General features: G+C 45.7%; 1 protein-coding gene across 1 annotated transcript; it reads right to left on the bottom strand.

Moving 5' to 3' along the window:
* Nucleotides 1-6,516: 6,516 nt before the first annotated feature.
* Prdx3 (peroxiredoxin 3) lies at nt 6,517-17,890 on the bottom strand. The gene is made up of 7 exons (XM_048338137.1): nt 17,781-17,890; nt 16,626-16,761; nt 14,839-14,980; nt 13,700-13,835; nt 11,898-12,001; nt 7,571-7,736; nt 6,517-7,277 (listed from the first exon to the last, which is right to left on the bottom strand). Exons 1-7 carry the CDS (start codon nt 17,814-17,816, stop codon nt 7,224-7,226), a joined length of 774 nt encoding a protein of 257 aa, XP_048194094.1. The 5' UTR covers nt 17,817-17,890; the 3' UTR covers nt 6,517-7,223.
* Nucleotides 17,891-27,143: the final 9,253 nt, after the last annotated feature.

The raw sequence follows: 27,143 nt of genomic DNA, 5'->3' as shown, positions 1-27,143 counted from the left end.
TAGGAGTCTCAATGATCTCTATTGTACGTTGACTTACATTCCTTTGGATACGTGCCTGGAGTGGTTAAGAAGGGCCACAGACTAGTTCTACTTTTAGTTTAGTTTTGTTTGTTTGTTTTTGGTGCTGGTCCTTGAACTAGGGCCTGGGTGCTATCCCTGGATTTTTATTTTTTTTTTGGCTCAAGGCTAGTACTCTACCACTTGAGCCATAGCTCCAGTTACAGCTTTTTGCTGCTTCATAACTGGAGATAAGAGTCTCATGGACTTTCCTTTCCAGGCTTGCTTCAAACCACGATCCTTAGATCTGAGCCTCCTGAGTTGTTAGGATTACAGGTGTGAGACACCAGTGCCCAGCTTACTTTTAGTTTCTTCAGAAAGCTCCACATTGGTTGCCATAGTGGCTACATTAATTTGCATGCACCCTGAGCAGTCTTCTCTTCCTCCTCCTCCTCCTCCTCCTCCTCCTCCTCCTCCTCCTCCTCCTCCTCCTCCTCCTCCTCCTCCTCCTCCTCTTCCTTCTTACTTTTCTTCTTCCTCCTGTTCCTTCCCCTCCTCCTCCGCTCTCTCTTTTTTTCTTTTTTGCCAGTCTGGGACTTGAACTCAGAGCCCGGGCACTGTTCCTGAACCTCTCTGTGCTCAAGGCTAGCGCTTTACCACTTGAGCCACAGCCCCACTTCTGACTTTTTCTGCTTATGTGGTACTGAGGAATTGAACCCAGGGCTTCATGCATGCTAGGCAAGCATTCTACTGCTAAGCCACATTCCCAGCCCACAGTCTAACTTCTGATGATACCTTTCTTTGCCTTGCCAGGAAGACAGGACAGACCAGAGCTGTTTTCTACTATGTGGATGGAGCAAATCAAAAGGAATGAATCAAACAGACCAAATAAACAAATGAAGTAATGATAAGAGATGATCCTTATAAAGAAACTGCTCAGAATATTAAAAAGCCCTATATAAACTTGGAATGGACCAACACCTAATTTATCCTTTAGGCAAATCCAGAATCCAGCTTGCTCAGAACGATTCGTGCTGGCTGCATGCACAGTTCACATGGCACCACTGACCACATCATTTGTAACAGAGTCGACCTGTCAGCCCCGAGGCCACAAGAAGTTCTTAGAAAAACCAAGTTAAATACGTGAACTTGCCCTGGGCTCCCTCGAGGGACTGACGTGTGTGAGTTCTGGAAATCTCCCTCTGCTGCCCACAGGCAAGAATATAACCCTGTCCCAGAACACAGCCTGTGATGGAAAATAGATTCTGACTTGAGAGGGCCAGCCTGAATTCTGGAGTTTACCATGAGGTTCCAGGAATCAGCTATAAAGAATTTCACTAATATTCACCACATAGGAAGAATACTTCTCTTGCTGGTTTATGTGACGGAATTCTAACTGCACCTAAAAAAGCCAAACCAGTTTACTAAGCTGTTCCCCTTTACGCAGTATGTCTGTCCAATGACAGGATTATTGCTACCTGGTTTCTCTCCATGCAAAGGAAAACTATCTGATGGTAACTTCAGCCAGCCTTGAACCTGTGCACATCTGCATTCACAAGACATGCCCTTTGCTTATCCAGGTTTGTCTGGCTGCATCTTCATTGGTGAACAATAGTTCTCTTGATTTTTCTATTTTTTCCTATAATCAAATATGGAGAAATCCAGCAACAGTAAGCACTGTTCAGATTTATGCACACATTTAAGAATCACAAGTCAGGGGCTGGGGATATGGCCTAGTGGCAAGAGTGCTTGCCTCATATACATGAGGCCCGGGGTTCAATTCCCCAGCACCACATATACAGAAAATGACCAGAAGTGGCGCTGTGGCTCAAGTGGCAGAGTGCTAGCCTTGAGCAAAAAGAAGCCAGGGACAGTGCTCAGGCCCTGAGTCCAAGCCCAGGACTGGCCAAAAAAATTTAAAAAATAAAATAAAATAAAGTGAGCTTTAAAAAAAAAAAAGAATCACAAGTCAGTCTCCCAAATACACTACTGCAGCTGTAAACCTGATTTCAAGGTTAGCATTGCCTGAAGCTCTCCACTCCCTGAGAATATCCATGAGGAAGCCCCAAGTGGTACATAAACAAGTGAACAAATTCTTCCAGATTCCCCCAGCTCCACTATGACACACTAAAATCACCTCAACCAGAATTAGTAACTGTGAATCTGAATATATCTGCTTCTCAATTTGCTTTTCAGAAGGAACCATTACGCGGTCTCATCCCTTCCCCATCCTACCAGATCTATATCAAGCCTCAGCTCTGTTTCTCCACTGAACACCACATTTCCATTAGTTGCTTGTAACTAGTTCATACATCCAGTGCGACTCAACACTTCACTGTGAGTACATCACCTTACCTATTTTTCTGCTCATCAGCACTGGGTTCTTTTCTAGTTTTTATGATTCCCATAATTGTAAGGACAACCATGAGCAAAAGAAGGACAAGTCCATTACAGTCTGGCCCTAAAGGTTTTCTGGTGGTCAAAGAGCAGCTAGCTCCTCTTCATCCTCTTCCTTTACGGAGAGACTGAGCCACCCCCAATTGAATGTTCTTGCCCAAAGGCAGCTGGTCACTCAGCACACAACTACCGAAAGATTCTTTGACACACAAACAAACCTCAGTATCTCTCTTGGTGAAGACCTGAACCTTCAAGATCGCCCTGGTTCCCTGCCCTAAAACCAAGTGACGGATGGAGGGCCCACTTTCTCACACCTGTCTTTGTTTATCCAATCCCCTTTAGGGCCTCAGTTAAAGTCTCTAATTTGCCATAGGCCCTGTTACAAGGCTTTTGGGGGAGCAGTAATGGGTTTGAGGTCAGGACTTCCCACTTGCTACACAGGCTCTCTATCACTTGAACCACCTCCTCAGCTCTTTTTTGCCTTCTTTGTCAGGTAGTGTTATCAGGCTTTTTGTTCGGGCTAGCCTGACTTCATTCCTTCCATCAGACCTTCTGCATTGCTAGGATGAGAGGCGCATGCTACCATACCCAGTTTCTGTTGTTGTTGAGATCAGTACCAATAACTTCTGCCGGGGCCATCGTGAGCTGTGATCATTCTAGTCTCTAACTTTCAAGTAGCTTGAATTACAGGCCTAAGCCAACATCCTTGACCTTTACTTCTGTTTTGAGACAGGATCTCACTTTTGTAGCCCAGGCTTAGAACTTGCTCCTGCTTCTTACTTCTCAAATGCCAAGGTTATAGATGTACACCACCTTGCCCAACTGAAAAACTGGTTTTTATTCTCTTTGAATCACCAGCACTTAGACTAGGCCTGGAGTGTACACCATGCCCCCTACAGACAGGTACTTTTATAACTCTTCTAACCTAATAAGCTCAAGCAAGGAGAATACAAATATAATTTCTGTTATTTCAACTATGTTCAAAAGGGGCACACAATCTTCAAATTTCAATATCGAATGTGAAATTTTCTCTGAAAACAAGAAAATACTTACAATTGAAACGATCAGATTTGTAGGATCTAATAATTCTGCCCAGTGAAGAAATCTTTGAATAAAAGACTAAAGTAGGAGAAAAGCACCAGAGAAATTAAGAAAACAAGACACACAGCAGTGGTAACAATTCACTTTATTCACTTTCATTTCTAACTTTGAGTGTTTTGGACTTTTTTTCCCCCTGCCTAGCTTTGAACTGCAATTCTGGACTTTTTTTCCCCCTGCCTAGCTTTGAACTGCAATTCCCAGCTCTCAACCTCCAGAGTAGCTAGGATTACAGGTATGAGTCACCAGCTTTTAGAATATTCTCAACAAAGTGTGTATGTGTGTGTGTGTGTGTATGTGTGTGTGTGTGTGTGTGTGTGTGTGTGTGTGTGTGTCTGTCCTGGGGCTTGAACTCAGGGTTTGAGCCCTATCCCTGAGGTCTTTGTTTTGTTTTTTAGCTCAAGGCTACAATCTACTGGAGCCACAGCTCCATTTCTGGCTTTTGGATAGATAATTGAAGATAAAAGTCTCAAGGACTTTCCTGACTGGACTGGCTTTAAACCTTGATGCTCAGATCTCAGCCACCTGAGTAGCTAGGCTTACAGGCACGGGCGACCAGTACTCAGCTTTCAACACACTCAGTTTGCAGGTAAGGAAGCAGAGGCTGAGTGAGAAGCGGACCTAAGTGTGCTCAAGGGGTTCTGGCTTGTATCAGGAGCCATTCAGCCCTCTGTGCTCATTACCAAGCTGCCCTTGAGGGATGTAAGCCCAGTCTTTGGGGCTCAAAGTGCCTATATTCCCATCACTGGAAGCAATGAGCTCCAAAAGCCTCAGACTATTTCCGGGCTCTCAGGGCTAAGTTAACACTAGCAAGGGCTCAGTACTACAGCCCAGCCTGGTTTGTCTCAACAAGCCCCCCACCCCTACACTCACTGGGACCACTGAAGACGCCCATCTCAACATCCTACCCTAGAAAAGGCCCAACCTAAACCATGATCTTCAAAAGAACACTAGAGCTGTGCTGTCCGGCTGAGCAGTTGAGCAGTGAAATGGAGCCAGGCTAAGCGGACACAGGCTGGCTGTAGGTCTATCACACAGGAGGGCCTCAAAGAGCATAGCAAAAGTAGGTGGAAATTATCTCATTAGTTTTTCTAGACTATATGTTGAAATATTACTCTTTGGCAACTGCTAGGCTAAAACAATGTATTGTTAAAATTAATACACTATTATTATTATTGTTTCTTCTTGCCATTTTAGTGTGCGTGGGAGCATGTGTCAGTCCTGAGGTTTGAACTCCGGACCTGGACCCTGTTTCTGAGCTTTTGTGATCTAACACTTAACCAGTAGCTAGGATTACAAGTGTGGGCCACCGGCCTAGGGCGGGCGGTTAGTGGTTCCCAGGGCTCCGCTGCCGGGAGGGAGGCGTGGCCGGCGACCTCAGGCCGAGGTGGCTGCCCAGGGACCCCGCAGTGTGCTTGTCAAGGAGGGAGGCCCGCTCCTCTCCCCTCCCAGCGGCGGCTCAGGCGGATGTACCTGGGAGGTCGGGCCTCCGGTCAGGGCGCCCAGCGAGGGTGGCCTGCGGGAGACCCTCCCCGGCCCAGCCCCGGGCCTGAGGGATGGCGGGCTGCAGCCGCGCCCTGCGCAGGCGTGGTCCCCTCCAAGGGTGGGAGGGCGAGGAAGGCGCTCACCGGAGCCCCCTCTGGGGGATTGGGGGGGGGGGATCGGAGGCCAGGGCCTGTCAAGGTCACCGGGCCAGCCTGACCCCACACGGGGCGCGCGCCCCCGCAGCCCCGCCGCCCCGGCCCCGGGGGCACTTGACGCCAAAGCGCAGGTTGGGTTCCCCATGGCCACGGGCGCCGCTGCAGGCTGCGGAGCGGCCAGCCCTGCACTTCCTCCTCTTCCGGGCGCCTAAGCGAGGGCCGCGGGAGCTGTAGCCACGCCGCCGCGGGGCCAGGAGAAGAAGCGGCCTTGCACCTCGGCTCCCGCCCGCCCGCCCTCCTTCCCTCCGGCCGCCCGGGGTAGGGGTAGCCGCGCGCGCGCCGGGCTCCGAGTCCCAGCTCGCAGACTCCGCCCCTGGCCCTCCCCCGCCCCTCCCCGGAGCCCGCCTTCCGCAGGGGCGAGTTCTTTCGACCCCGTTCTCAGGAGCCGCCGTGGGATTCCCTCGTCACGCGTGGCTCCCCTGTGGAGACCCGGGGCCGCTCCATACTTGGTCCTGACCTCGCGCCTTCCCGTCAGGCACGCAGGGGCTCGCAAGGCTTCTTGAGCAGTACCCTCGAACGAGGCTTGAAAGCTGGGAACGTGGCTTAGGTAGAGCGCTGGCCCAGCACGCATGAAGCCCTGGGTTCGATTCCCCAGCACCACATAAACAGAAAAGGCCGGAAGCGGCGCTGTGGCTCAAGTGGCAGAGTGCTAACCTTGAGCAAAAAGAAGCCAGGGACAGTGCTCAGGCCCTGAGTTCAAGCCCCAGGACTGGCAAAAAACAACATACGGCTGGGCGCGGGTGGCTCACGCTGGGATCTGAGGATCCGGGTGACCCCGGGAAAGGAAAGTTCCCGAGACTCTTATCGCCCATTAATCACCAGGAAACCGGGAGTGGTGCTGAGGAGTTCATGCCCCATAGAAGAAAGAAAAAGAACAGTGTACATAGTTTTGGGTAAAGTCAGAGCCAGCACCATAATTTGCAAGACCCATGGGAAAGCAGAGCTCAACAGTCTTTATTCAGAAATGACCGAAAAGCTTTTAAAGAACACTAAAGTGTCCTTGCTGCCTGCCTTGGCAGCTGCACTGTTGCACTGTGTAGTGTGTCACCCATCAGCCAGACAGGCCCCCCTCCCCCATTTCCTTGTCGAATACTAGATCAATTAGGGGGCATTTGTAGAGGAAAAAATAGGCCTTCCACCCCATCCCTCCAGCATCCAGGTGCGCACAGGGCCAGCACTCAGGAACTTATCCCAGTACTATCTCCCTATCCCATTGCCCTCTAGACTGACTTCCATGGCCGGAGGCAACGCGTGTGTCAGTGCCCACAAAGTGTGGATGGAATCAGAGAAAAGCAGAGCCCAGATCAAGCTGATTCAATAGTGCATGATATGAAAGCTTCAAGTATTTTAAGGTATGTTTATTTTCATGATATGTCAAGCACTTGAATCAAAATTCAATCTCCGGATTTAATATATATCCTTTATAATTACATCTAATCATTATCTGAAAATACACACTGAACTAAGTCAGCTAGTGAAACTGTAAACTATAAACCTCAGGGGCAGGGTCATGCATGATCAGTTCAGTCACGATGCCACCGTGTTTTAGTCTGGATTCACATTTGTTTCCATCACATAGACATCCATTTGGAGTTAGCTCAGACAGCAGAGCCTAACAACATAAAGGTATGTTGTCTTAGAGGAAATTCAGTTTACTACAAAAAACTTCAGGAAGAAAAATCAGGACTCTTGATCAGAAGCATTCGGTGCTTGTGTTACGCTGGTGCAGCAAAGGTCTGGAAGGTAAGGAGGAGGCGTTTCCTTTGCCCACTGAAGACATAATCAATAATGACATTGCCAATAAAGGATTACCTGGACACAGTTTTAGCCAGTGTTACAAAAAGAAAACATTAAGAGTAGTATCACTCCAGGAAATGGAAACAAGAGTTTTCTTTGTTAAAAAAAATAGAGTAATATCTATAAATACAAGCATGATTGGGTTTTTTCCTTCTATAAATAATCTTTGAAATGCTAAAAGGGCGCCAGCTGAGGTTCTTTTCTGTAGTGAAGCTTCTGGTGCACACAGATCATCTACTGATGGACCTTCTCGAAGTATTCTTTGGAAGCTGTCGGACTTGGCTTGATCTGAAAATATAATGCCAGTTAACTAGCTAGTGGTGACTTTGTGATAACAGTTTCACAAGGAAGCTGAAAGTTCCCAATTTTGAACTAAAGTTCCTTTTCAGATTGGTCTGTTTCCTTCAAAAGATATGGAGGGCAAGTTACCCCATACAAAGTGTGCATCACCCTACAGCCCATCCCCGACCCACAACTCACCCATGAGTGCTAGCTGCACCCTTGCTTCGAGTGGGCTCCTCTGGTAGCAGAGAAGACCTCAGACTGTCTACTAAAGTCCTACCGCTTTGGGGAGAACTTACTGTAGGAGAATCTGGTGTCCAGTTTGCTGGGCAGACTTCTCCATGGGCTTCCACAAACTGGAATGCTTTCACCAAGCGGAGGGTCTCTTCCACACTCCGGCCAACTGGCAGGTCATTGACACTCAGATGCTTGATGACTCCATTGGGGTCAATTATGAAGAGACCTCTGTGTCAGATTTATTCTCATTAGTACATCAACAGCGCTGGATGTTATAACAAGTCAACACATACCCTTCTGTTTTTGGTTCTCTTTCAGCATTCATAAAATTAAGCCTTTATTAGAATTGGAGGCTTGGCTCAAGTGTTGAGCCCCAGCCTTGAGTACAAAAGCCAAAAATGGAGTTTTCACTATTTTACAAAAAGCTTACCAGCTCTTATTAATGACAGATGTCTTAATAATGGCAGGATGGGACTAGGCCACCACAGAAAACATAAAATATGGTCACATGTGTAAATCCACCAATGTGCCCCAAATGTCACACATTATCTGAAAGGCATGAACTCAAGAGTAAGACTGGTTGGGGCGGGGAATGTGGCTTTGTGGTAGAGTGCCTGCCTAGCACTCATGAAGGCCTGGGTTCAATTGCTCAGTACCACACAGACAGAAAAAGCCAGAAGTGGTGCTGTGGCTCAAGTGGTAGAGAGCTTCTAGCCTTGAGAACAGAGAGGCTCAGGAACAGACACCAGGCCCTGAGTTCAAGCCGTGGACTGACCAAAAAAAAAAAAAAAAAAAGAGAGAGTAAGACTTCTTTACTCAGTGACTTGGCAAGCATTCTTCGGACTGTTATATCAAAACCTGGCAAGAAACCCTAGGCAAATGAGAAGGGACATGGATGTATCTTATTGTGAGCAATAAATACTTAGAATATGCTGGTCCTGAGTTCACGTAATAGAAACCTGGGTTCACATACCAGCAGTCATCATCTAAGATGACCTGACCCCCACGGCCCCACCCCTAAGCCTGTTCTTCTGGGTAGCTGTTAGACACCAATAGGAATCTTTAGCTCAGAGCTCCCCCGCCCCTCCTCCCAGTGCATGCTCAGCCCATGCTGCTTTACAGCTAAAAGTGCACTCACACACACGTGCAGAGTTTCCAAACTCATACATTTCCTTTTTGCATCAAGGAATACCATTTCTTCATCAAAATACCTGAAGATGCATAGATTAAAAAAGCGAGCTGCCTTTTCTAACACTTCAAACATAACCAATACAATTCATTTAGCATTATCTTCTGTACCAGTGGCGCAAGGGAGAACATGTAGACCAGGTGCAGGCAGCGAGCGAGTCAGTACTGAGAGGACAGTAAATTAAACCTATATGAAAGGTACTCCAGTGTTGATCCTTTGAATTACAGAGAGGCGAGTTGTTTTTTTCTCAAAAAGTAGAATTCCTTTCTTAACTCAGTGAGGACCCATGTTGGGGTCAAACCTATTGCTTTACACATGGAAGGCAGGTGTTCTACAGGTGCACTACACCCCCAGTGCAAAAACATTTTAATTGATGACAACATACTGCCAGCAAAGAAGACAGTGTGTTTTCAAAATGGTAGAGAGACAGCTATGAGAGAGAGAGAGAGAAAAGCCAGGACCGCACACACACAGCTTTAAAGACAAAAAATTGTGCAATCTAACCAATTCATCAACAATAAAGCTCTGGTTATAAAACAAAACACAGTAATGAGAGAAACCAGACTGCAGATGAACCCAGAGCTTTTGTCTCTTAAAGGCTGTGGAAAGGCCTGATGTCAACCCTTCAGGGAAAAGGCAAGTTAAAGGCAGGAGGCACCAGGGCCTCACGCCTGTTATCTTAGCCACTTGGGAGGCTGAGATGGGGAGAATCACAGTGCAAGGCTAACCTGGCAGAGAAGTAGAACGCTAAGGTATAAAGAACCTCTCCCTCTCTGCCTGGCTCTAGTGCTGCTCCAGGAGGGAGCCAGCTGGGTAGATGAGGCAGACATACAAGGAACGGGGTTCACAGACTCCAGAAAGAGACTGAAATGCCAGCCAGACTCTAGACTCAATGTTTCTTCTCCATTAATCCCAATACTAAGACTACTAGGGGTGATTGCAAAATTATTGGGATCCCCCAAGTGGAAAACCTCTTCATGCTTTTCTCTCCCAATGCCAACTCTGAGACATAAGCTTACTAAAGGAAGACAGGAAACAGGTCAACAAAGAACAAGCTCCAACGGGTGTCCAAGTGCTGAGCTCCCAGGGATAGGCCAAGAGGACAGCACAGTGGCCACAGGCAGGGCAGGCGAGCTGGCCCACGCACCCCCAGCAAAACCACAAGGCACCTGAAGTCAGCTTCCACAAATCCCTCCTTCACGTTCATTCTCAGCAAACATCAAGAGCCCAGTGTCACCCTCCAAAGAACGATGGAGTGCGCAAATAATTTTCAGAAACAGAAGGCTTGGGGCTGGGAATGTGGCTTAGTGGTGGAGTGCTTGCCTAGCATTCATGAAGCTCTGGGTTTGGTTCCTCAGTACCACATACACAGAAAAAGCCAAATGTGGCGCTGTGGCTCAAGTGGTAGAGTGCTTTGTGCAAAAGAAGCTCAGGGACAGTGCCCAGGCCCTGGCAAGAAGAGAAAGAAACAGAAGGCTAACTACCTGGAACTTTGGCCAAAACTCTAGCACCTCCACCATTTAATCCTTCCTACCAACCTATAAGGTCCATCTTTACTTGTGTTCTGAGAAAACAGGAGAAAAGTACCTCACTTTTCCCAAATCACCCAGCATCTAAGCAGGAGAGTAAAAAACATAGATCACTAAATCCAAGTCTGTTTGATCCTAAGGCTTGACAGGACCAATACCAATCCAGGAGACGCCTCAGACAGGCCTGAAACCCTCCTCCAAACTGGCTGACTGCTTCCCTGCCAGCAGTGGCCTGAATTGTATGGGGAGAATAGACCAGGGTGACCATCAATACATGAACAGCATTCTGTAAGAGGAGCTGGCGGACAGGGCCCATACATGTTGGCCATTCATGAAAGGTGCCCATGCTCACAGGAGGTATTTCACCAACATCTATACAGACTAAAATTGAGGATGTTTTGTTGTTGTTTCAGGTTTTTTTGGGGGGGAATGGTAGGGGCTCAGGTTTGAATTCAGGCCACTGTACCTGCTATGGAGGCATTTTAGCCCCTAAGCCACCCTGCCAGCCCCTTTTGTGTTGGTTATTTTCAAGAACAGACTCTCTCGGTTTCTCCTGTGGCCAGGCTGGACTGTGGTCCTCCTATCTGTGCCTCTCCTATCATGTTGGCCTCTGCAGCCAGGCCCTGTGTTTTGCCCCGTAGCTTGAGATGACAGACACGCATCACTACGCACAGCAAGCACTTGCTCGCTCCAACTGTAGTCTCCCATTTCTGCTTCCCAGGAGCTTGAGTCACCGCGTACAGCCATGTTTTTTTGCTTTTAAAAATGCTTTGCCTGGAAGTGGCCCTGTGGCTCAAGTAGTAGAGCGCTAACCTTAAGCACAAAGAGTCTCACAGACAGAGCCCAGGCCCTGAGTTCAAGCCCTACAACTGACAAAAATAAATTAAATAAAAATAAATAGGTATTAAAAAAAAATGTTTTCCTAGCCAGGTGCTGGTGGCTCACACCTGTAATTCTATCTACTTAGGAGGCTGAGATCTGAGGATGGTGGTTCAAAACCATCCTAGGAAGACAAATCAGAGATTTAGCTCTAATTAACCAGCAAAATACTGAAAGTAGGAATGTAACCCAAGTGGTAAAATGCCAGCCTTGAGCAAAAAAGCCAAGCAAGAGCATGAGACCTTAAGTTCAAACTCCAGTACCGGCACCAAAAAAACCTTTTCCAAAATAAATTACAAAAATTTCAGCCAGTAGTGGTAGCTCACACCAGTAATCCTAGCTACTAAGGAGGCTGAGTTTGAAGCCAGTCTGGGCAGGAAAATCTGTGAGACTCCTATCTCCAAATAACCACCAAAAAGCTGAAGGTGGAGCTGTGGCCCAAGTGGTAGCAAGCTAACCTTGAGCAAGAAAGCTCAAGAACAGTATCAAGGCCCTGAATTCAAGCCCCAGGATGAGGAAGGAAGGGGAAGTAGGGAGAGGGGAGGGAAGGAAGGAAGGAAAAAAGGAAAGAAGGAAGGAGAGAGAAATAGAGAGGGAGGGAAAGAGGAAAAGGATAGGGAAGGAAACTAATTTAAAAGACGGACTAAAAGAGCCAAAAAAAGAAAAACAAAAAAACAAACAAAAACACCACCACCACAACAAAAAAAGGGTTTCTAAAATCCATACAAGTGCCTTAAGAGGTTGGATAACACTAAATACAGCAAACCATGTTCAGGAGGAACAGGATCTTACCTGAGTGCCAGACCAGGACCTTCTAACAGCACACCGTAGTCCCGGGAAATCTGTTTGGTTAAATCCGACAAGAGTGCGATATTCATGTGGCCCAAGCCTCCATTCTAATAAAAAATGCAAACATAAAATGACTGTCTGGGGCAGTCACACAGCTCTGGACCATGTAACAATGTTTGAAACCAACAATAATGGCAACATGTAAACATGTAACAGTAACTGCACATGTAACAGCAAATGCACACTAAAAAATTCTTCCTGCTAACTAATCATGACCATTTTATAAATAAGGTACTCAGCAGAAAGGTTAAGTTCCTTTTTTCAGTTCACAGCTAGCAAGAGTCAGAGCAAGGATTTAAACCCAGCTGATATTGTTGGCCTTTTTCTAACTTTTTTTTTGGCCAGTCCTGGGCTTGAACTCAGGGACTGAGCACTGTCCCTGGCTTCTTTTCGCTCAAGGTTAGCACTCTATCACTTGAGCCACAGTGCCGCTTCTGGCTTTTTCTATATATGTGGTGCTGGGGAATTGAACCCAGAGCCTCATGTATAGGAGACAAGCACTCTTGCCACTAGGCCATATCTCCAGCCCCAGAATCTTTATTTTTTGTCTGAATGGATCCCAGGCTTGCTCTCTACCCACCTATAGACAACTGTGAGCTTCTCAGCTCTCCCCTTTGCCTTTGCTTTAGAAAATTCTTTTTTTTTTTGGCCAGTCCTGGGCCTTGGACTCAGGGCCTGAGCACTGTCCCTGGCTTCCTTTTGCTCAAGGCTAGCACTCTGCCACTTGAACCACAGCGCCACTTCTGGCCATTTTCTGTATATGTGGTGCTGGGGAATCGAACCCAGGGCCTCATGTATACGAGGCAAGCACTCTTGCCACTAGGCCATATCCCCAGCCCCCATGCCCCCTTTATCTACTTTTTAAAGCATTCTTTGAGTTAAAGATACCTTTCTGAAATTTAAATATGGAAGAGAAATAAACACTGAATAATTTGATATTGATAGTCCTGCAGCATCGCCAGAAACACTGATCATGCAGAACAGTGAAACAAAGTACAGTGCAGTTAACATACACGCAGCGTCGGGGGCGGGGGAAGGGGGCGCACAGGGGAAAATAGACTGCCAGTAGGCACAAACCTACAAATAGTCCACATTAGACTGGTCGTGCTTTGGCAACCTTTAGGTCGGTCTTTCTGGGATCTGTGTGTTAAGTTGCTGGGGAAGGGTGAGGTGTTGGGCAGTAGGTACACAGTTAAAAGCAGATGGGAGGAAGAAGCTTTTGGCTTCCATGGAAAAGCAAGGTGACCACAAAGACAAAAAAGATTTTTTGGGGGGAGGGGGAGGGGGTTGCCAGTCTTGGGGCTTAAACTCAAGGACTAGGGCACTGTCCTTGAGCTTTTGTGCTCAAAGCTAGCACTTTATGAGTCACAGCTCCACTTCTGGCTTTTTTTTTGGCAGTTAATTGGAGATGAGAGTTTCAGACTTTCCTGCCCAAGGCCGGCTTTACACCAGATCCTCAGGCCTCAGCCTCCTAAGTAACCAGGATTTTAAGCACAAGCTACGGGTGCCTGACTAAAAGAGAGGATTTTCAATGCCTACAGCACAAAGAAGTGATCAGCATTTGAGCTGATACAAGTGTCAATTAGTCTAATTTGATCACCTGACAACGCATGTGTCTATTTCAAACGATCACAATGTATCTCATACACAACAGAATGTTTCTACTGCAGATTATACACTATTGGCCAACTAAAACATAAAACAAAAAAGGTCAGGAGTACACAGCGTGGTGACTGGTGATGTACCTTCCTTGGTGTATTGATCCAGGCAAGATGGCTAAAGTGGGAGTCCACCGAAACTGCGATGACCTCACAGTTCACGTCATGAAACTCATTGGCTTTGTCACTAAAAGCAACAATTTCTGTAGGACACACAAAGGTGCTTGGAGGAAAAAAAAAGAGCTTCATCAGATAATTTAGAAATAAGAATCTAAAGTGTGAATATTAAATATACTAAAAACTAGTTCAATTTGCTTAAAGGTGAAAATGCAAACCGAATAAGCATCCTCAAGGGATTCCAGTGTCATGTCACATTAGAGAAACCATTACCTCCTATTACTCGCTTTTTAAAAAATTTTGTGCTCATAGTGGGCCTTGAGCTCAGGAGTTTACAATCTTGCTTAGACTTTTCACTCAAAGTTGTCACTTTACAACTTGAGCCACACCTCTACTTCAGCTTTTTGCTAGTTAACTGGCAATCAGAGCCTCAGTGTCTCATCGATTTTTCTGTCCAAGCTGTCTTCAAACCACAACCCTCTCGAGATCTCAGCCTCCTGAACAGCTAGTTATAAGGCATGAGCCACCAGTTCCCGGCCCCTTTCACACCTTCTTAATGAAAGAATTATACCAAAAAACAAGGAAGGCCATTCTATTTTTTAATCTGTTTACCCTTATTTAAAACAAAACAAAACCATTCAATTTCATATCCTTACTTTTTTTTTTTTTTTTGCCAGTCTTGGGGCTTGAACTCGGGGCCTGAGCACTGTCCCTGGATTCTTTTTGCTGAAGGCTAGCACTCTGTCACTTGAGCCACAGCACCACTTCTGGCTTTTTCTATATATGTGGTGCTGAGGAATCAAACCCAGGGCTTCTTGTATACGAGGCAAGCACTCTACCACTAGGCCACATTCCCAGTCACTACTTTTCTCATTTTTCCCCAAAGTTTCCCGGACTGTTTTAGGGGACCACAGCTGCAGAGTACTGAGACAGGGTCATACTCAACTCCACACATTCTTCCCACTAAATTAATCATTCCTAAGTGATTAGCAAGGTCATCAGTGACAAGGGGTCAGAAAGAACTCCCTCCCTGACTAGAAGATAAAGTACAAATGGGGGGCTGGGAATATGGCCTAGTGGCAAGAGTGCTTGTCATAGAAATCACTTACAAATCCAAAGGATAGAAGAAAAGCACCAAGTATTTCCCCTTAAAGTCATCCAGGCTAAGCTCTTTGAACTCTCCATTGACAACAGCTGTGCCTTTAAAGTAAGGTGCATGTTGGGTAACAGCAGGAGCGTAAGATGAGGAACCTAGGAAAAGTAAAAATAAAGAACACACATCCATAGTAATTTATCATTTGTAAGCACTATGTGACTTTTTTTAAACTCTCATAATCATTAGTAATACAAATTTAGTTCAATTGTCCATTTTTGGTACAGCAATTTTTCTGCACAAGGTTCTAAATTGGGCACAAATTCAACTCAAACTAAAAGAAGATAGTAGGGAGGACTTAAGGAAGTTGTGAGACTTGGAGATGAATTCTAAACATGGTTCAGGTTTTGTCAAGCAGAGACAGGACATGCTAAGAAGCATGGAGGACGGGCAGGAAGAGACAGGGCAGAGAGGTGCTCATGGTACAGTCTGATTACAATGCACAGGACCTTTGAGTAAGGTGGGAAGAGCATAAGACAAAGTAGGTAAGAACTGGTTGAAGGCCAGGCCACACAGGTCCTCCAGTGTCAGACAACAGAGTCTGTACTTCACAGGAGATAAGGGAATCAGGCAGGAGTGGACTTTATGGCTGTTCTGGGGAAGATTAGTAAGGAAGGAGCATAAGACTAATGTCAGGAGGTGATTTCAGTTATCTCAGTGAGTGGTACTTAGGTGTGGCAGGGAACAGAAAGAAAAGAACAGACACAGAGCTGTATCAAGACTGGAAATGAGGGCTAGGATGGTAGACCATTTGCCTAGCAAGTATGAATACCTGGTTCTACCCGAGCACAAATTTCCTACTCTCACCAAAACCAACCAACCAAAAAGCCTGGAAATGAGGGACAAAGGGGTTCAGTATCACACTGCCTAGGACACCCTTTACACACAGCAAGCCTAGAAGGAATCTGACAGGCCCTCTTCCCCCTCCTCCCTCCTAAACAGTTTAAAAATCTCTGGCAACCAATAAAGAAATGAAAGGGGGGGAGGGCTGGGAATATGGCCTAGTGGCAAGAGTGCTCACTTCAGCACCACATATATAGAAAAAGCCAGAAGTGGCACTGTGGCTCAAGTAGTAGAGTGCTAGCCTTGAGCAAAAAGAAGCCAGGGACAGTGCTCAGGCCCTGAGTTGAAGGCCCAGGCCTGGCCAAACTAAAAAAAAAAAAAAGAAGAAGAAATGAAAGGGGTATAATGCAGCTGAGTGATTCTCAACCCTGGCTGCACATTACATTTATCCAGTGAACTTTTAAAAACTGATCCCTGGTTTCACCACCGAAATTGCCTTGCTTGGGATGGGGCATAGTTTACACTTTACCCAGTTTCTTTTCTTTTCTTTTTCTGTTTTGTTTTTTGCCAGTCCTGGGGCTTGAACTCAGAGCCTGAGCACTGTCCCTGGCTTCTTTTTGCTCAAGGCTAGCACTCTGCCACTTGAGCCACAGCGCCACTTCTGGCTTTTGCTATATATGTGTTGCTGAGGAATCGAACCCAGAGCTTCATGCATACTAGGCAAGTACTCTACCACTAAGCCACATTCCCAGTCTTTTTTTGTTGTTGTTTTCTCATGACTAGATCTTAACGTTTTGATGAGGACAACAAAGCGCTATTTGCTGATGATTCCTCATAGAGCTGTTATTTCAGTATATCTTCATTCTAGGTTTCAAAAGTTCCAAGGGAGAGTCAGGATTCAGAGATGCTGTATTGTCCAAAGAAATGTTTCCTTTACATGGGAAGCATAATAACACTTACTAGTACTAAAGGCGAATTTTGCTTGAGTAGAGCCAGACCACAATGTATTTGTCAAGCAAGTTCTTCTAGAAGCAACATGCCTAAGGGCTGCAGAGGCAGAAATGCCCCGAGAGATGGTGCTTGCATGTCGGGTAACCTGTAAAGAGAAGTTTAATATTAGGAAGACTCTAGCAGAGTGACGAGTCTGGCCTATTGAAAGGGCATCAGGCCAATTATGGCCTTGGCTGTCCTAGGCTTTGTAAACCAAATTCCAAATCCCCAAATCTGAGTAAGGATTGGATCGCCCCATTCTTATCATTCCCTTTTGCTTCCTTCTCCCTCAAGATCGCAAGGAGGGCAACTGGAATGACAGCAAGATTCAGTCTCTGTCCCGGAAGCCAACAGAGGAAGACCCGGCTGTCGCAGAGTACAAGCCATTTCCCTGCACCAAGTATCGCCACGTTCCAACCATCAAGGTTTCCTCAGAAACAAGCAAACAAGTAGAGCAAAGTTCACGGTCTGGGAGAGCTTGGAGAGGTTTCAAGGGAAGTGTTTGCTCAACTTTAACGTCGGGCATGACGCAGGAAGCAGAAGGGCCTGCCTTGAACCCCAGGATGAGAAAGGGCTGGGGGGGTAGCAAGGGGGCACTAGGTCGCGCCTTACAGAAAAGCGGGCAGCGGTAGCGGTGCTAGGGAAGAAAGCGGCTTTTGTTACAGTAGCACTGGTTCCACCCGGCATTTAAGAGTGTGCCCAGAGCAACACACCGAGGCAGACATCAATCTTTCCTTAGGATTCGAGTAAATGGAAGCTCAGAAAGGAGAGAAGTCACGGGCAAGGTCAAAGTTAGTGACCGAGGCAGGGTCGGGACGCCCGATTCCAGCTCCAGGACCAGGTGCTTTGGTGGAGATGGGGCACCGGGCACGGGGCAAGGGGCAGAGACTCCGCGGAGGGACGCAGGGATCTGTGGGGGGGGGGGGGGGGGGCGTAGAGAGAGGGAGGGGGCTGATATGCGCAAGCGCACTGGGCGTCCGTGGAGGAGGCCTCTGGATCCGTCACCCGCCCATACCCGCCAAGAAGGGCGAAGAGCCCCCAGGCCCGAGCGCGAGACTGTCTGGGAAGCAGTGCCCACGGCCGTGGCAGTGTTTCCGCGCCTGTGCCCAGCCGACAGCCACTCACCGAGGCCCGGAGCAACCTCCCGGCAGCCGCCGCCATCTTCAAGCGCACGCGGGAACCGCGGGGCGGGGCGGAGACGCGAGCCTCGGAGGGGCGGGGCTTCGGCGGGTGGGCGTGGCCTGCACGGGGCGGAGCCAGCAGCTCCTTTTTCCCCGGTCTTGGGAGGACCCGGGGTGGAAAGTTACTTTTACACTTTCTCAACGAGCAAAATACCGGTCCTGCTTGCTGCCCCCGACCTAAAGATCTAACTGAGCGCTAGGTATAGAGTTGCGTATTTCCTACTACTGATTTACTGTTTCTGTTAACTTTGTTTGGATTATGGTTTCTGCCTGTGGATAAACCCACTTCCTATTTCCGCCCGAGGCAGAGTCTTTTGGCTGCTACATGAAAAGGAACTAATTATTAATTCAGTTTTTAGTCGTTAATAAGCTAAGTGGCTCGGATACATCAAAGCTTTGTTGGCCTGAAAACATTTAGGGATTGTGTGTGGGCTTCCACTTTGGCCTCTCTTCTCAAAATTGGGAAAATTAGGACAAATTCAAAATGCTTGTTTTAATTTTTTTAACCAATTAATAAAACCAAGAGCTTAGTGGTGAGCACAGTATTTTGAAGCAGCACATCAAAGATAAAACTTACATGGTGGTCTCACAGTATATGTGAGAAATTTCCATCTCTACGTTGTTTTTTGTTTTTATTCTCTTATTTTGGTTGTACTGGGATTTGAACCTAGTGTGCTTCATACAACCATTTGAACCACGCCTCCACATCCTCTTTTTGCTAGTTAGTAGATGGAATCCAGGGAACTTTTCTGCCTGGGATGACCTCAAACTGTAATTGTCTAGATCTCAGCTTCCTGAGCAGCTAGGATTACAGGCATGAGCCACTGGCACTAAGCTGTGAGATTATAACATGAATTTTAAAAGACAAAAACTAGCTAGGTGCCTGTGGCCCACACCTGTAATCCTAGATACTTGAGAAGCTGGGGATCAAGGTTCAAATCCAGCCCCAACAGAAAAATCCATGGGAATCTTATCTTCAATTAATTACCAAAAAGCCAGAAGTAAAGCTGTGGCTTAAATGGTAGAGTGCCAGCCTTGAGTGAAAAAGCTAAAGGACAGCATCCAGGCACTAACTTTTTTTTTTTTTTTTTGCCAGTCCTGGGGCTTGGACTCAGGGCCTGAGCACTGTCCCTGGCTTCTATCTGCTCAAGGCTAGCATTCTACCACTTGAGACACAGCGCCACTTCTGGCTTTTTCTGTATATGTGGTGCTGAGGAATCAAACCCAGGGCTTCATATATGCTAGACAAGCACTCTGCCACTAGGCCATATTCCTAGCCCCCAGGCCCTAAATTTAAGCTCCTGTACATCTCTCTCTCTCTCTCTGTCACACACACACACACACACACACACACACACTAACTTCACGATGTTCACCCTTAATATCTATTTTGCTACCCATGCTCCCAGCAGTGTATTTTCCTAAACAACCCCAAGTACCACTATTTGCCACTCTGAATAGGTACCATTCTGAATACCTGCCTGATGTTCTGGGGACAGTCACCTTAGATGCAAAGAGATATGTGATTCTTTATCACTTGTCCTTAGCAACTACTTCATGCTTAACTGGAGCTCATTATGTGTGGGTTGAGCAAAAGCTTAAAAATCAAAGGGGATGGCGCCAGTGGCTCACCCTTGTAATGTGAGCTACTGAGGAGGCTAAGATCAGAGGATCACAGTTTGAAGCCAGCCCAGGCAGAAGAGTCCATGAGACTCGTATCTCCACTTAACCACTCAAAAAACCGGAAGTAGCGCTGTGGCTCAAAGTGATAGAACCTTGAATGAAAGAGCTCAAGGGCACCACCCAGGCCCTGAATTCCTGAGTTCATGCCCCTCCACTGACAACAAAAGGGGATCATAATGTTGGAGCTCAACATCATGAAGGCAAGACACAAGAATACATGCAGGATACAATGTGGATGGATCTTGAGAACATTATTCTAAGTGAAAAAGGCCAGACAGAATGTATGGTTCTTTTTTGTTTCTTCCCATTTTAATGAAGTATCTAGAATAAGTAAGGCATAGAGACAAAAAACAAGAAGTGCTTAGGGGGAGGAGGTATGTGATGAAAATATTTCAGAACTAGATAGAGATGGGAATTGTACAACATTATGAATTTGCTAAATACTACTGAGTTGTACTCTTTAGAGTAGCTAATTTTATGTTATATGAATTTCACTCATCTCAATTTAAAAAAAAAGAAACAGATTTACAACAATAAAATTATATACTGTAGCCCAGACCACTAATTTAATGACAAGAAAATGAAGACTGTTAGAAATGAAAAGACCTTCCCAAAACCACACAGATGGTTAGATACAGAAGAGGACAAGAACTCCTAACTTCCTCTTGTTTGAGAAGCCACTATTTATGGCTGGCTGGAAGCAGCTTCAGCCCCATGCCTGTCACTAGCCACATGTGAGATAAATCAGGATTATTTAGGCTTAATAGTAGCATGGCTCTGCTTTCTGCCTTGCATTTAGCCAGCCCATCCTCCCTCCTGCAGCTACATCTTTGAGCATGCATTCCCTGCGTCTTCCTTTCCTCTACCACTTGAGCTACAGCGCCACTTCCAGCTTTTTCTGTTTATGTGAAACTGAGGAATTGAACCCAGGGCTTCATGCATATTGGGAAAGTACTCTACCACTAAGCTACATTCCCAGATTTTTTGGTAGTTAATTGGAGACAAGAATTGCATGGACTTTCCAGGCTGGTTTGGAACTGTGATCCTCAGGTCTCAGCATCCTGAGCAGCTACGATCACAGGCCTGAGCCACCAGCACCGAACCCAGCTCATTGGCCATTCTTGTCATTGTTTTATTGAGTTCATTGAACTTTCTTTCCCTTCACTACCACGTAAGTCCTTTATTGTGGAGTTGCTGGCTTTTGAGGGAGACATGTTGTCTTGTGCCTGGGTGCTGTCCCCGAGCTCTTCAGCTCAAGGCTGGTGCTCTACCACTTAAGCCACAGCACCACTTCTGGTTGTTCTGATAGTTAATTGAAAATAAGTGTCTAACAGACTGTCCTGCTCAGGCTGGCTTTGAACTGTGATCCTCAGATCTCAGCCTCCTGAGAAGCTAGGATTACAGGTGTGAGCCACCAGCACCCAGCTGGTGATTTCTTTTTTTTTTTTTTAATTTAATTTATTTATTAATTGAACACAAATTTTTTTACAAGGTGTTGTGCAAAACAGCTGGTGATTTCTTAAAAGATTACTTAAGACTGAGTAATGAATTGTAGTGTATTTTCCTGCTACTAGATTGGAGGGTCAGGTCAGTTTCACTTATCAAATGATCGATCTTAATGCTCAAGACACTATGTGTGGGGCTGGGGATATAGCCTAGTGGCAAGAGTGCCTGCCTCGGATACATGAGGCCCTAGGTTCGATTCCACAGCACCACATATACAGAAAACGGCCAGAAGCGGCGCTGTGGCTCAAGTGGCAGAGTGGTAGCCTTGAGCGGGAAGAAGCCAGGGACAGTGCTCAGGCCCTGAGTCCAAGGCCCAGGACTGGCCAAAAAAAAAAAATTAAAAAAAAAAAAAAGACACTATGTGTGGAGCTCTTCTCCAGACAGGGTGGAAAAGCTTGCCTACAAAAGCTATTGTAGCTGATAAACACAACTTTGTACTTGTGGCAATTCCTAAGAAAGACTAGTGACCACTACTGTTCCAGTACTGTTTGATGAATACAGAAGCAAAGATGTGTCTGCATGGTCTCAGAAGACTTTAGTTAATAGATAGATAGATGATAGAAAGGAGGTAGGTGTATAGCAGTGACTAATACAAGGTCTATGATTACAAACTGAAGGGAGAGGTGGCAGCTAAGTTTAATAGAAGAATCTTTTAATGAAAAAGTGGAGCAAGGTAGTAGAAAATAATCTAGCTAACATGTTGGGGTAAGGAAAAAATGGGGGCAAAATGAAAAGCATATAATATATATATATATATATATATATATATATATCAAGTGCATGTGCGTGCACACACAAAATAAACTGAAGAAACTTTAAAAAGAGGTAGAGTGCTAATTTTGAGCAAAAGGAGTTTAGGGACAGTGCCCAGCCCCAGAAATCAAGTCCCAGGACTGGCAACGAAATAGATAAAATAGTGAAGCCAGGCACTAGTGTCTCACTCCTATAATCCCTACTCAGGAGGCTGAAATATAATGACTCTTATCTCTAATTAATCACCAAAAAGCTGGAAGTGGAGCTGAGGCTTGGCTTAAGGCGGTATACATTAGGTTCTTTAGATCTTTGTATAAGGGCTCTGTCTTCCTTGGCCAGCAGCACTTAGAGCCAGGAGCCAGGCTACAGACTTCCCACTCGAAAGGTTCAGGTCTCCACCCTCCAGCTGTTCAGTTCTCTCCTGGACAGAGTAGAGTCCAGGAGTGCTTCCATGTCCCCTCCCTCAAAGTCCCAGCTGCCAGTTATTCCAGAATTGGCTTAACTCATCTGCTATTGTTGGAATTTGTGTTGCTTCAACTTTTTCTTCATATTATAACCAGTGATGGGATCTTTATATATTTTTATGGCCAAATTTTTTGCATACATTTGATCTATTTATAGATGGATAGAAACCTTCTACAAAGATGGTGTTTTCATGATTTTGGATATACATTGCCAAAATATCTTCCAGAAAGGCTGTGCCAATTTACCCTCCCTCCATATGAGTATCAGTGGCAGTTTCTGAGAGATCTTGTCCATACTGCATCCAGTTTTGAATATCCTTCTTACTGCTATCTGTACTTCTCAGGTTGATCTGTCTTCTGTTCTACTGTCTTAGATACGTGACTGGCTGGTCCTAAATGCCCAGAGCTGCTTAAAAAGAAGACTTCATGTCTTACTCATCTTTGTGGTCTCCCCTCATGCCCAACTATGTTTCTTACTAAGCGGTAACTTAATGTCAGAGGAAGTAATGAATGATTGAATAATGACAAATAGCCATGAGATTCTGCATTAACATTCTGGGCTGCTGTCTTAGCTCAAGCTGATAAAACAAAGTACCATTCACTGGGTGACTTATAAATAAAATTTTGTTCCCCACAGTTCTCAGAGCTGAGGACTGAGATGAAGGAGCCAGTGTGGTTGGGTTCTGGGTTGCAGACAGCCAACTTGTCATTGTTTCTTCACATGGCAGAGAGAGGGCAAGAGAACATTCTGGGATCCCTTTACAATGGCAGTAATCCCATTCAGGAGGGCTCTGCCCTCGTGATCTAATCACCTTCCAAAGGCCCCACTTCCAAGTAACATAACATTGGCACTTAGGACTTCAACTTATGAATTGTGAAGAACACATGCAATACACCAAAGCTACCACAAATGTACCAACACTGAGATTCCAAAGCACAACAACCAGAGCCTCTATTAGCCTAGATGGGCAAGTGGCCCAGTATTCCAGAGTCTTCACACCTAGGATCTGCCAAGAGCCCTACAGAATCTTTATTTTATTTTATTTTTGGCCAGTCCTGGGGCTTGGACTCAGGGCCTGAGCACTGTCCCTGGCTTCTTTTTTTTTGCTCAAGGCTAGCACTCTGCCACTTGAGCCACAGCGCCACTCCTGGCCATTTTCTATATATGTGGTGCTGGGGAATTGAACCCAGAGCCTCATGTATAGGAGACAAGCACTCTTGCCACTAGGCCATATCCCCAGCCCCAGAATCTTTATTTTTTGTCTGAATAGATCCCAGGCTTGCTCTCTACCCACCTATAGACAACTGTGAGCTTCTCAGCTCTCCCCTTTGCCTTTGCTTTAGAAAATTCTTTTGGTCTTATACATACCTTAGTGTCCCAGTGTCTCTATCTTCCAATCCCAACTAAGACAGGCAATGATCTTAAACTAAAGAATGTCAATTCAGAAAGTCAAGGTACATAGCAGGATGGCTCTCATACTGTCAGTACTTTCTATAACCTTCCTGGCTTTTTAGGAATACCTTAAAGACCATTTCTCCTCCATAGTGCAGAATGTGCTCACCTGAGACACTGCTATGTGAAGCACCCTGGACATCCCTCTCTGGAGGCATGCTGCTCTTCCTACTCCAATCCTGGAGGAGCAAAACCTCCGGACACCACCCTTCTTCTGATGAATACATACTTTCTAGATTACTCTGTAGCACATTGTTTTTGTGTTCACTGCTATTCTGGGGATAGAACTCAAGCTTTCACATGTGCAAGCAGGAACTCTACCATTGAGCTCTAGCCCTAGTCCTTGCAGCAGTTAAAATCATTATTCCCAACTTCCCCATTTCAGAGTAAGAAGCTGGCTTGATTTTCAAGTAACTAAAAGCACTTAAAATTGTCTTCCCTAAACAAAAGAGCCTTCCTCTTGCCCTCCGAGGACTTTTTTCCTCTACTCCCACTGCTTCAGAAAAAAAAAGTTGGCCTAAATAGTTGACCCCTTTTACATTTCAATATTTCATAATCATGAGCATCTAGTCACAAAGCATGCAAAAGAAACACAAGAAGTTAACAGTTTTCAAAGACACTTTATGGCCTCCATCTCGCTGCTCTAGACTTAAGTGAGGGCCCCAAATGTCAAGCAGGGAAAACTGTTCTCTGTTCCCACAAAGACTGGAGATTCTGGGGCCTGGGAGAGAGGTGAGAAGAGGTTGAGTAAGACACTGTGTTGAAAATGAAGATGTTGTTCAGTTTTGGCCCTTCCCAAGTACAAAATAAAGATGTGTCTCAGAAGCCAAGATGAAAGTGACAAGGTAAGCCCTCCAGGACACTGGGGGTGGCCAAGGCCCTAGTTTGGAACCTTTAAATGGGGAGCACTTACAGTGACTCCTTCCTTCTCAGGATCCTATCCCATTGTGACGCACAGCATCCTGTTTCCCTGGTCCTGTTTCTGTTCTGCATGTGAACACTGGGATCTACCATTTAGCAATTACTTCTCTCTCCTCTGTCTGTCCCTTGGACTCCAAGCCTCCTGCTATATTCTCTCTTTCCAGCAAAAGCAGTGCTAGAGAATAAAAGTGCTATCACTATTCTCATCATTGTAGAATACCTTGCAGTTGAATGGGGACAATGCTGCTTATGGACTCGAGGAATCCTGACTCTGTGACTTTCTGGTTATGGATCTTTTGTTTATTATTTCTTTGACCTATATCCTTATCTTTAAATTTGAATAATACTACCACCTGTTCATCAGGGGGGTCCGTTATTCATCACATTGATATCACCCATTTAGTCTAATGTAAGAATTTAGTCTAAGAGAATTTAGTTAAGAGTTTAGTCTAATGTAAGAATTCCTGGCTGGGTATTGATGGCTCACACCTGTAATCCTAGCTACTCAGGAGGCTGAGATCTGAAGATCACAGATTGAAGCCAGCCAGGGAAGGAAAGTCCACGAGACTCTTATTTCCAATTAACCACCAAAAATACCAGAAGTGGTGCTATGGCTCAAGTGGTAGTGTACTAGCCTTGAGCACAAAAGCTTAGGGATAGCACCCTAGGACCTGAGCTCAAGCTCCAGGACCAGCACCAAAAAGAAAAAGAATCAATAGTGATTACATTATTCTATATCCGAGTGTGCTAGTGAGTATACAACTATATACTTGTGTCTAAACTAAATCAAACACTAAACAGTGTGAACTGTATCTCACCTACCTGACAAGTACAAGGCTCTGAGTTTGGTCCTAAGCTTAAAAAAAAAAAATTAGGGTCAAGTAACCAGCTGCAACCCTAGCTACTCAGGAGGCTGAGACATGAGAATTGCAGCTCAAAGCCTGTGAGGGCAGGAAAGCCCTTGAGACCTCTTTTTGTGTGTGTGTGTGGGGGGGGGGGAAGGGGGTCATAGGATTTGAATTCAAGGCCTGAGCACTGTCCCTGGCTTCTTTTTGCTCAAGGCCAGCACTCTGCCACTTGAGCCACAGCGCCACTTCTGGACTTTTCTATATATGTGGTGCTGAGGAATTGAACCCAAGGCTTCATGTATACGAGGCAAGCACTCTACTACCAGGTCATATTCCCAGCCCCTGCTTCCTTTTTTATAGAGAATATATGCATATGTGTTTGTAAACTCATGGGTTGTCTTTGGGATGATACACAGGAGAGTAAGAAGACAATCCACCCCTGCAGCAGGTAACTGGGCCACTGGAGCTTCTGCCTTCCTCTGTGCTTATACTGTGCACCCTTTGTGCCTTCTGAGATCTGTATCCAGTACTTCTATTACCTATTTAACATGTTATGGTCTAGTCAGGGCTGCTGATACAGACCAATAGTCCCAGCACTCAGGAAACTAAGGCATGATTTTGAGTTTGAGGCCAGCTTAGGCTACACAGAGAGATCTTATCTCAAATGAAACAAGAAAAAATAAAAACCAGGAAAAAAAACACACCCAGAAAACAATGTTAAATCTGAATGGCTATAAACCTTCATGTTGGTATTAAGAGGTGGGGCTTCTGGGGAGGTAACTACGGCATGAGGGTAGGGTTCTCATGAATGGGATTAGTACCCTTATTTAAGAAGTCAGAGCAAGCTTGTGTGTCCCTTCAGCGGTGTGGGGATGCCTACAGAAGTATGGGAAATAATTTTTTATGGTTCACAATTAACCAGTAAGGTGTGTATTTTGTTAGAGCAGCCAGAAGGACTGAGACAAACCATAACCAGTATCTCTTAACCTCTCTCCTAACCACAGAGGCCAGATTCAAGCTGGAGAGGGCAGACTCATGGGCATCCCAGTCAGATCCCGGAGCACATGTGGGTTGTGGAGCTTGAGCAATAAGAGGCACCTCAAGAGCAGAATCTCCTTCTAGTAATTGGGATCTGGCCTATCATATTCATATCCCTAATTTAACTATGATGCCTGAGGTCTGGTTGCCATGTGGGGGCTGGCTGCAGCTCCCAGAGTCCATGCTAGATGGCAATCTCTCTCCATGGAAGAGACTGGCATCTCCAGGGACCAAGAACTCCACTGTACCTGCATGCTCCTGGACAGTTCGTTTCTGTGGCATGCTAGTCCATGCCTTGGCTTTGAGATGTCACTCTAGGAGGGAATGGCTTGCTCAAATCAACTAGATGAATTAAGATACTATAGCCTATTTTATGTCACTATAAAACAAAAAAATCCATCTGTGTAAAGCATTATGTTTTTGCAATGTCCAAGTATTTATTAGATTTCATTTAGTATATAACTAGCTAGATGAACTTTAATGAAGGAAGAGTAGGATCTTGGGGGGGGGGTGGCTCATTTAAATATTCATATATCTGTGATGGCTTGTCTTAAACCTTTATTCTAAGGTTTCCAAGACAATTAGGCCCAGAGGCTCTGGAGCAAGTGTGCTTTACTGCAGCATGAAAGTAGCTGTTCAGA

This window comes from Perognathus longimembris, chromosome 2 (genome assembly GCF_023159225.1).
Source record: "Perognathus longimembris pacificus isolate PPM17 chromosome 2, ASM2315922v1, whole genome shotgun sequence".
NCBI lineage: Eukaryota > Metazoa > Chordata > Mammalia > Rodentia > Heteromyidae > Perognathus > Perognathus longimembris.
The sequence above is the reverse complement of the archived record's forward strand: the minus strand, read 5'-3'. Positions and strand labels throughout refer to the sequence as shown.

Coding starts and splice junctions, on each gene's coding strand:
- Prdx3 (XM_048338137.1), bottom strand. CDS start 17,816: ATGGCGGCGGCTGCCGGGAGGTTGCTCCGGGCCTCG. Junction 13,836..14,838: donor TTCTTCTATCCTTTGGATTT/GTAAGTGATTTC, acceptor TTTTCCTCCAAG/CACCTTTGTGTGTCCTACAG. Junction 7,278..7,570: donor GGACACCAGATTCTCCTACA/GTAAGTTCTCCC, acceptor TTATATTTTCAG/ATCAAGCCAAGTCCGACAGC.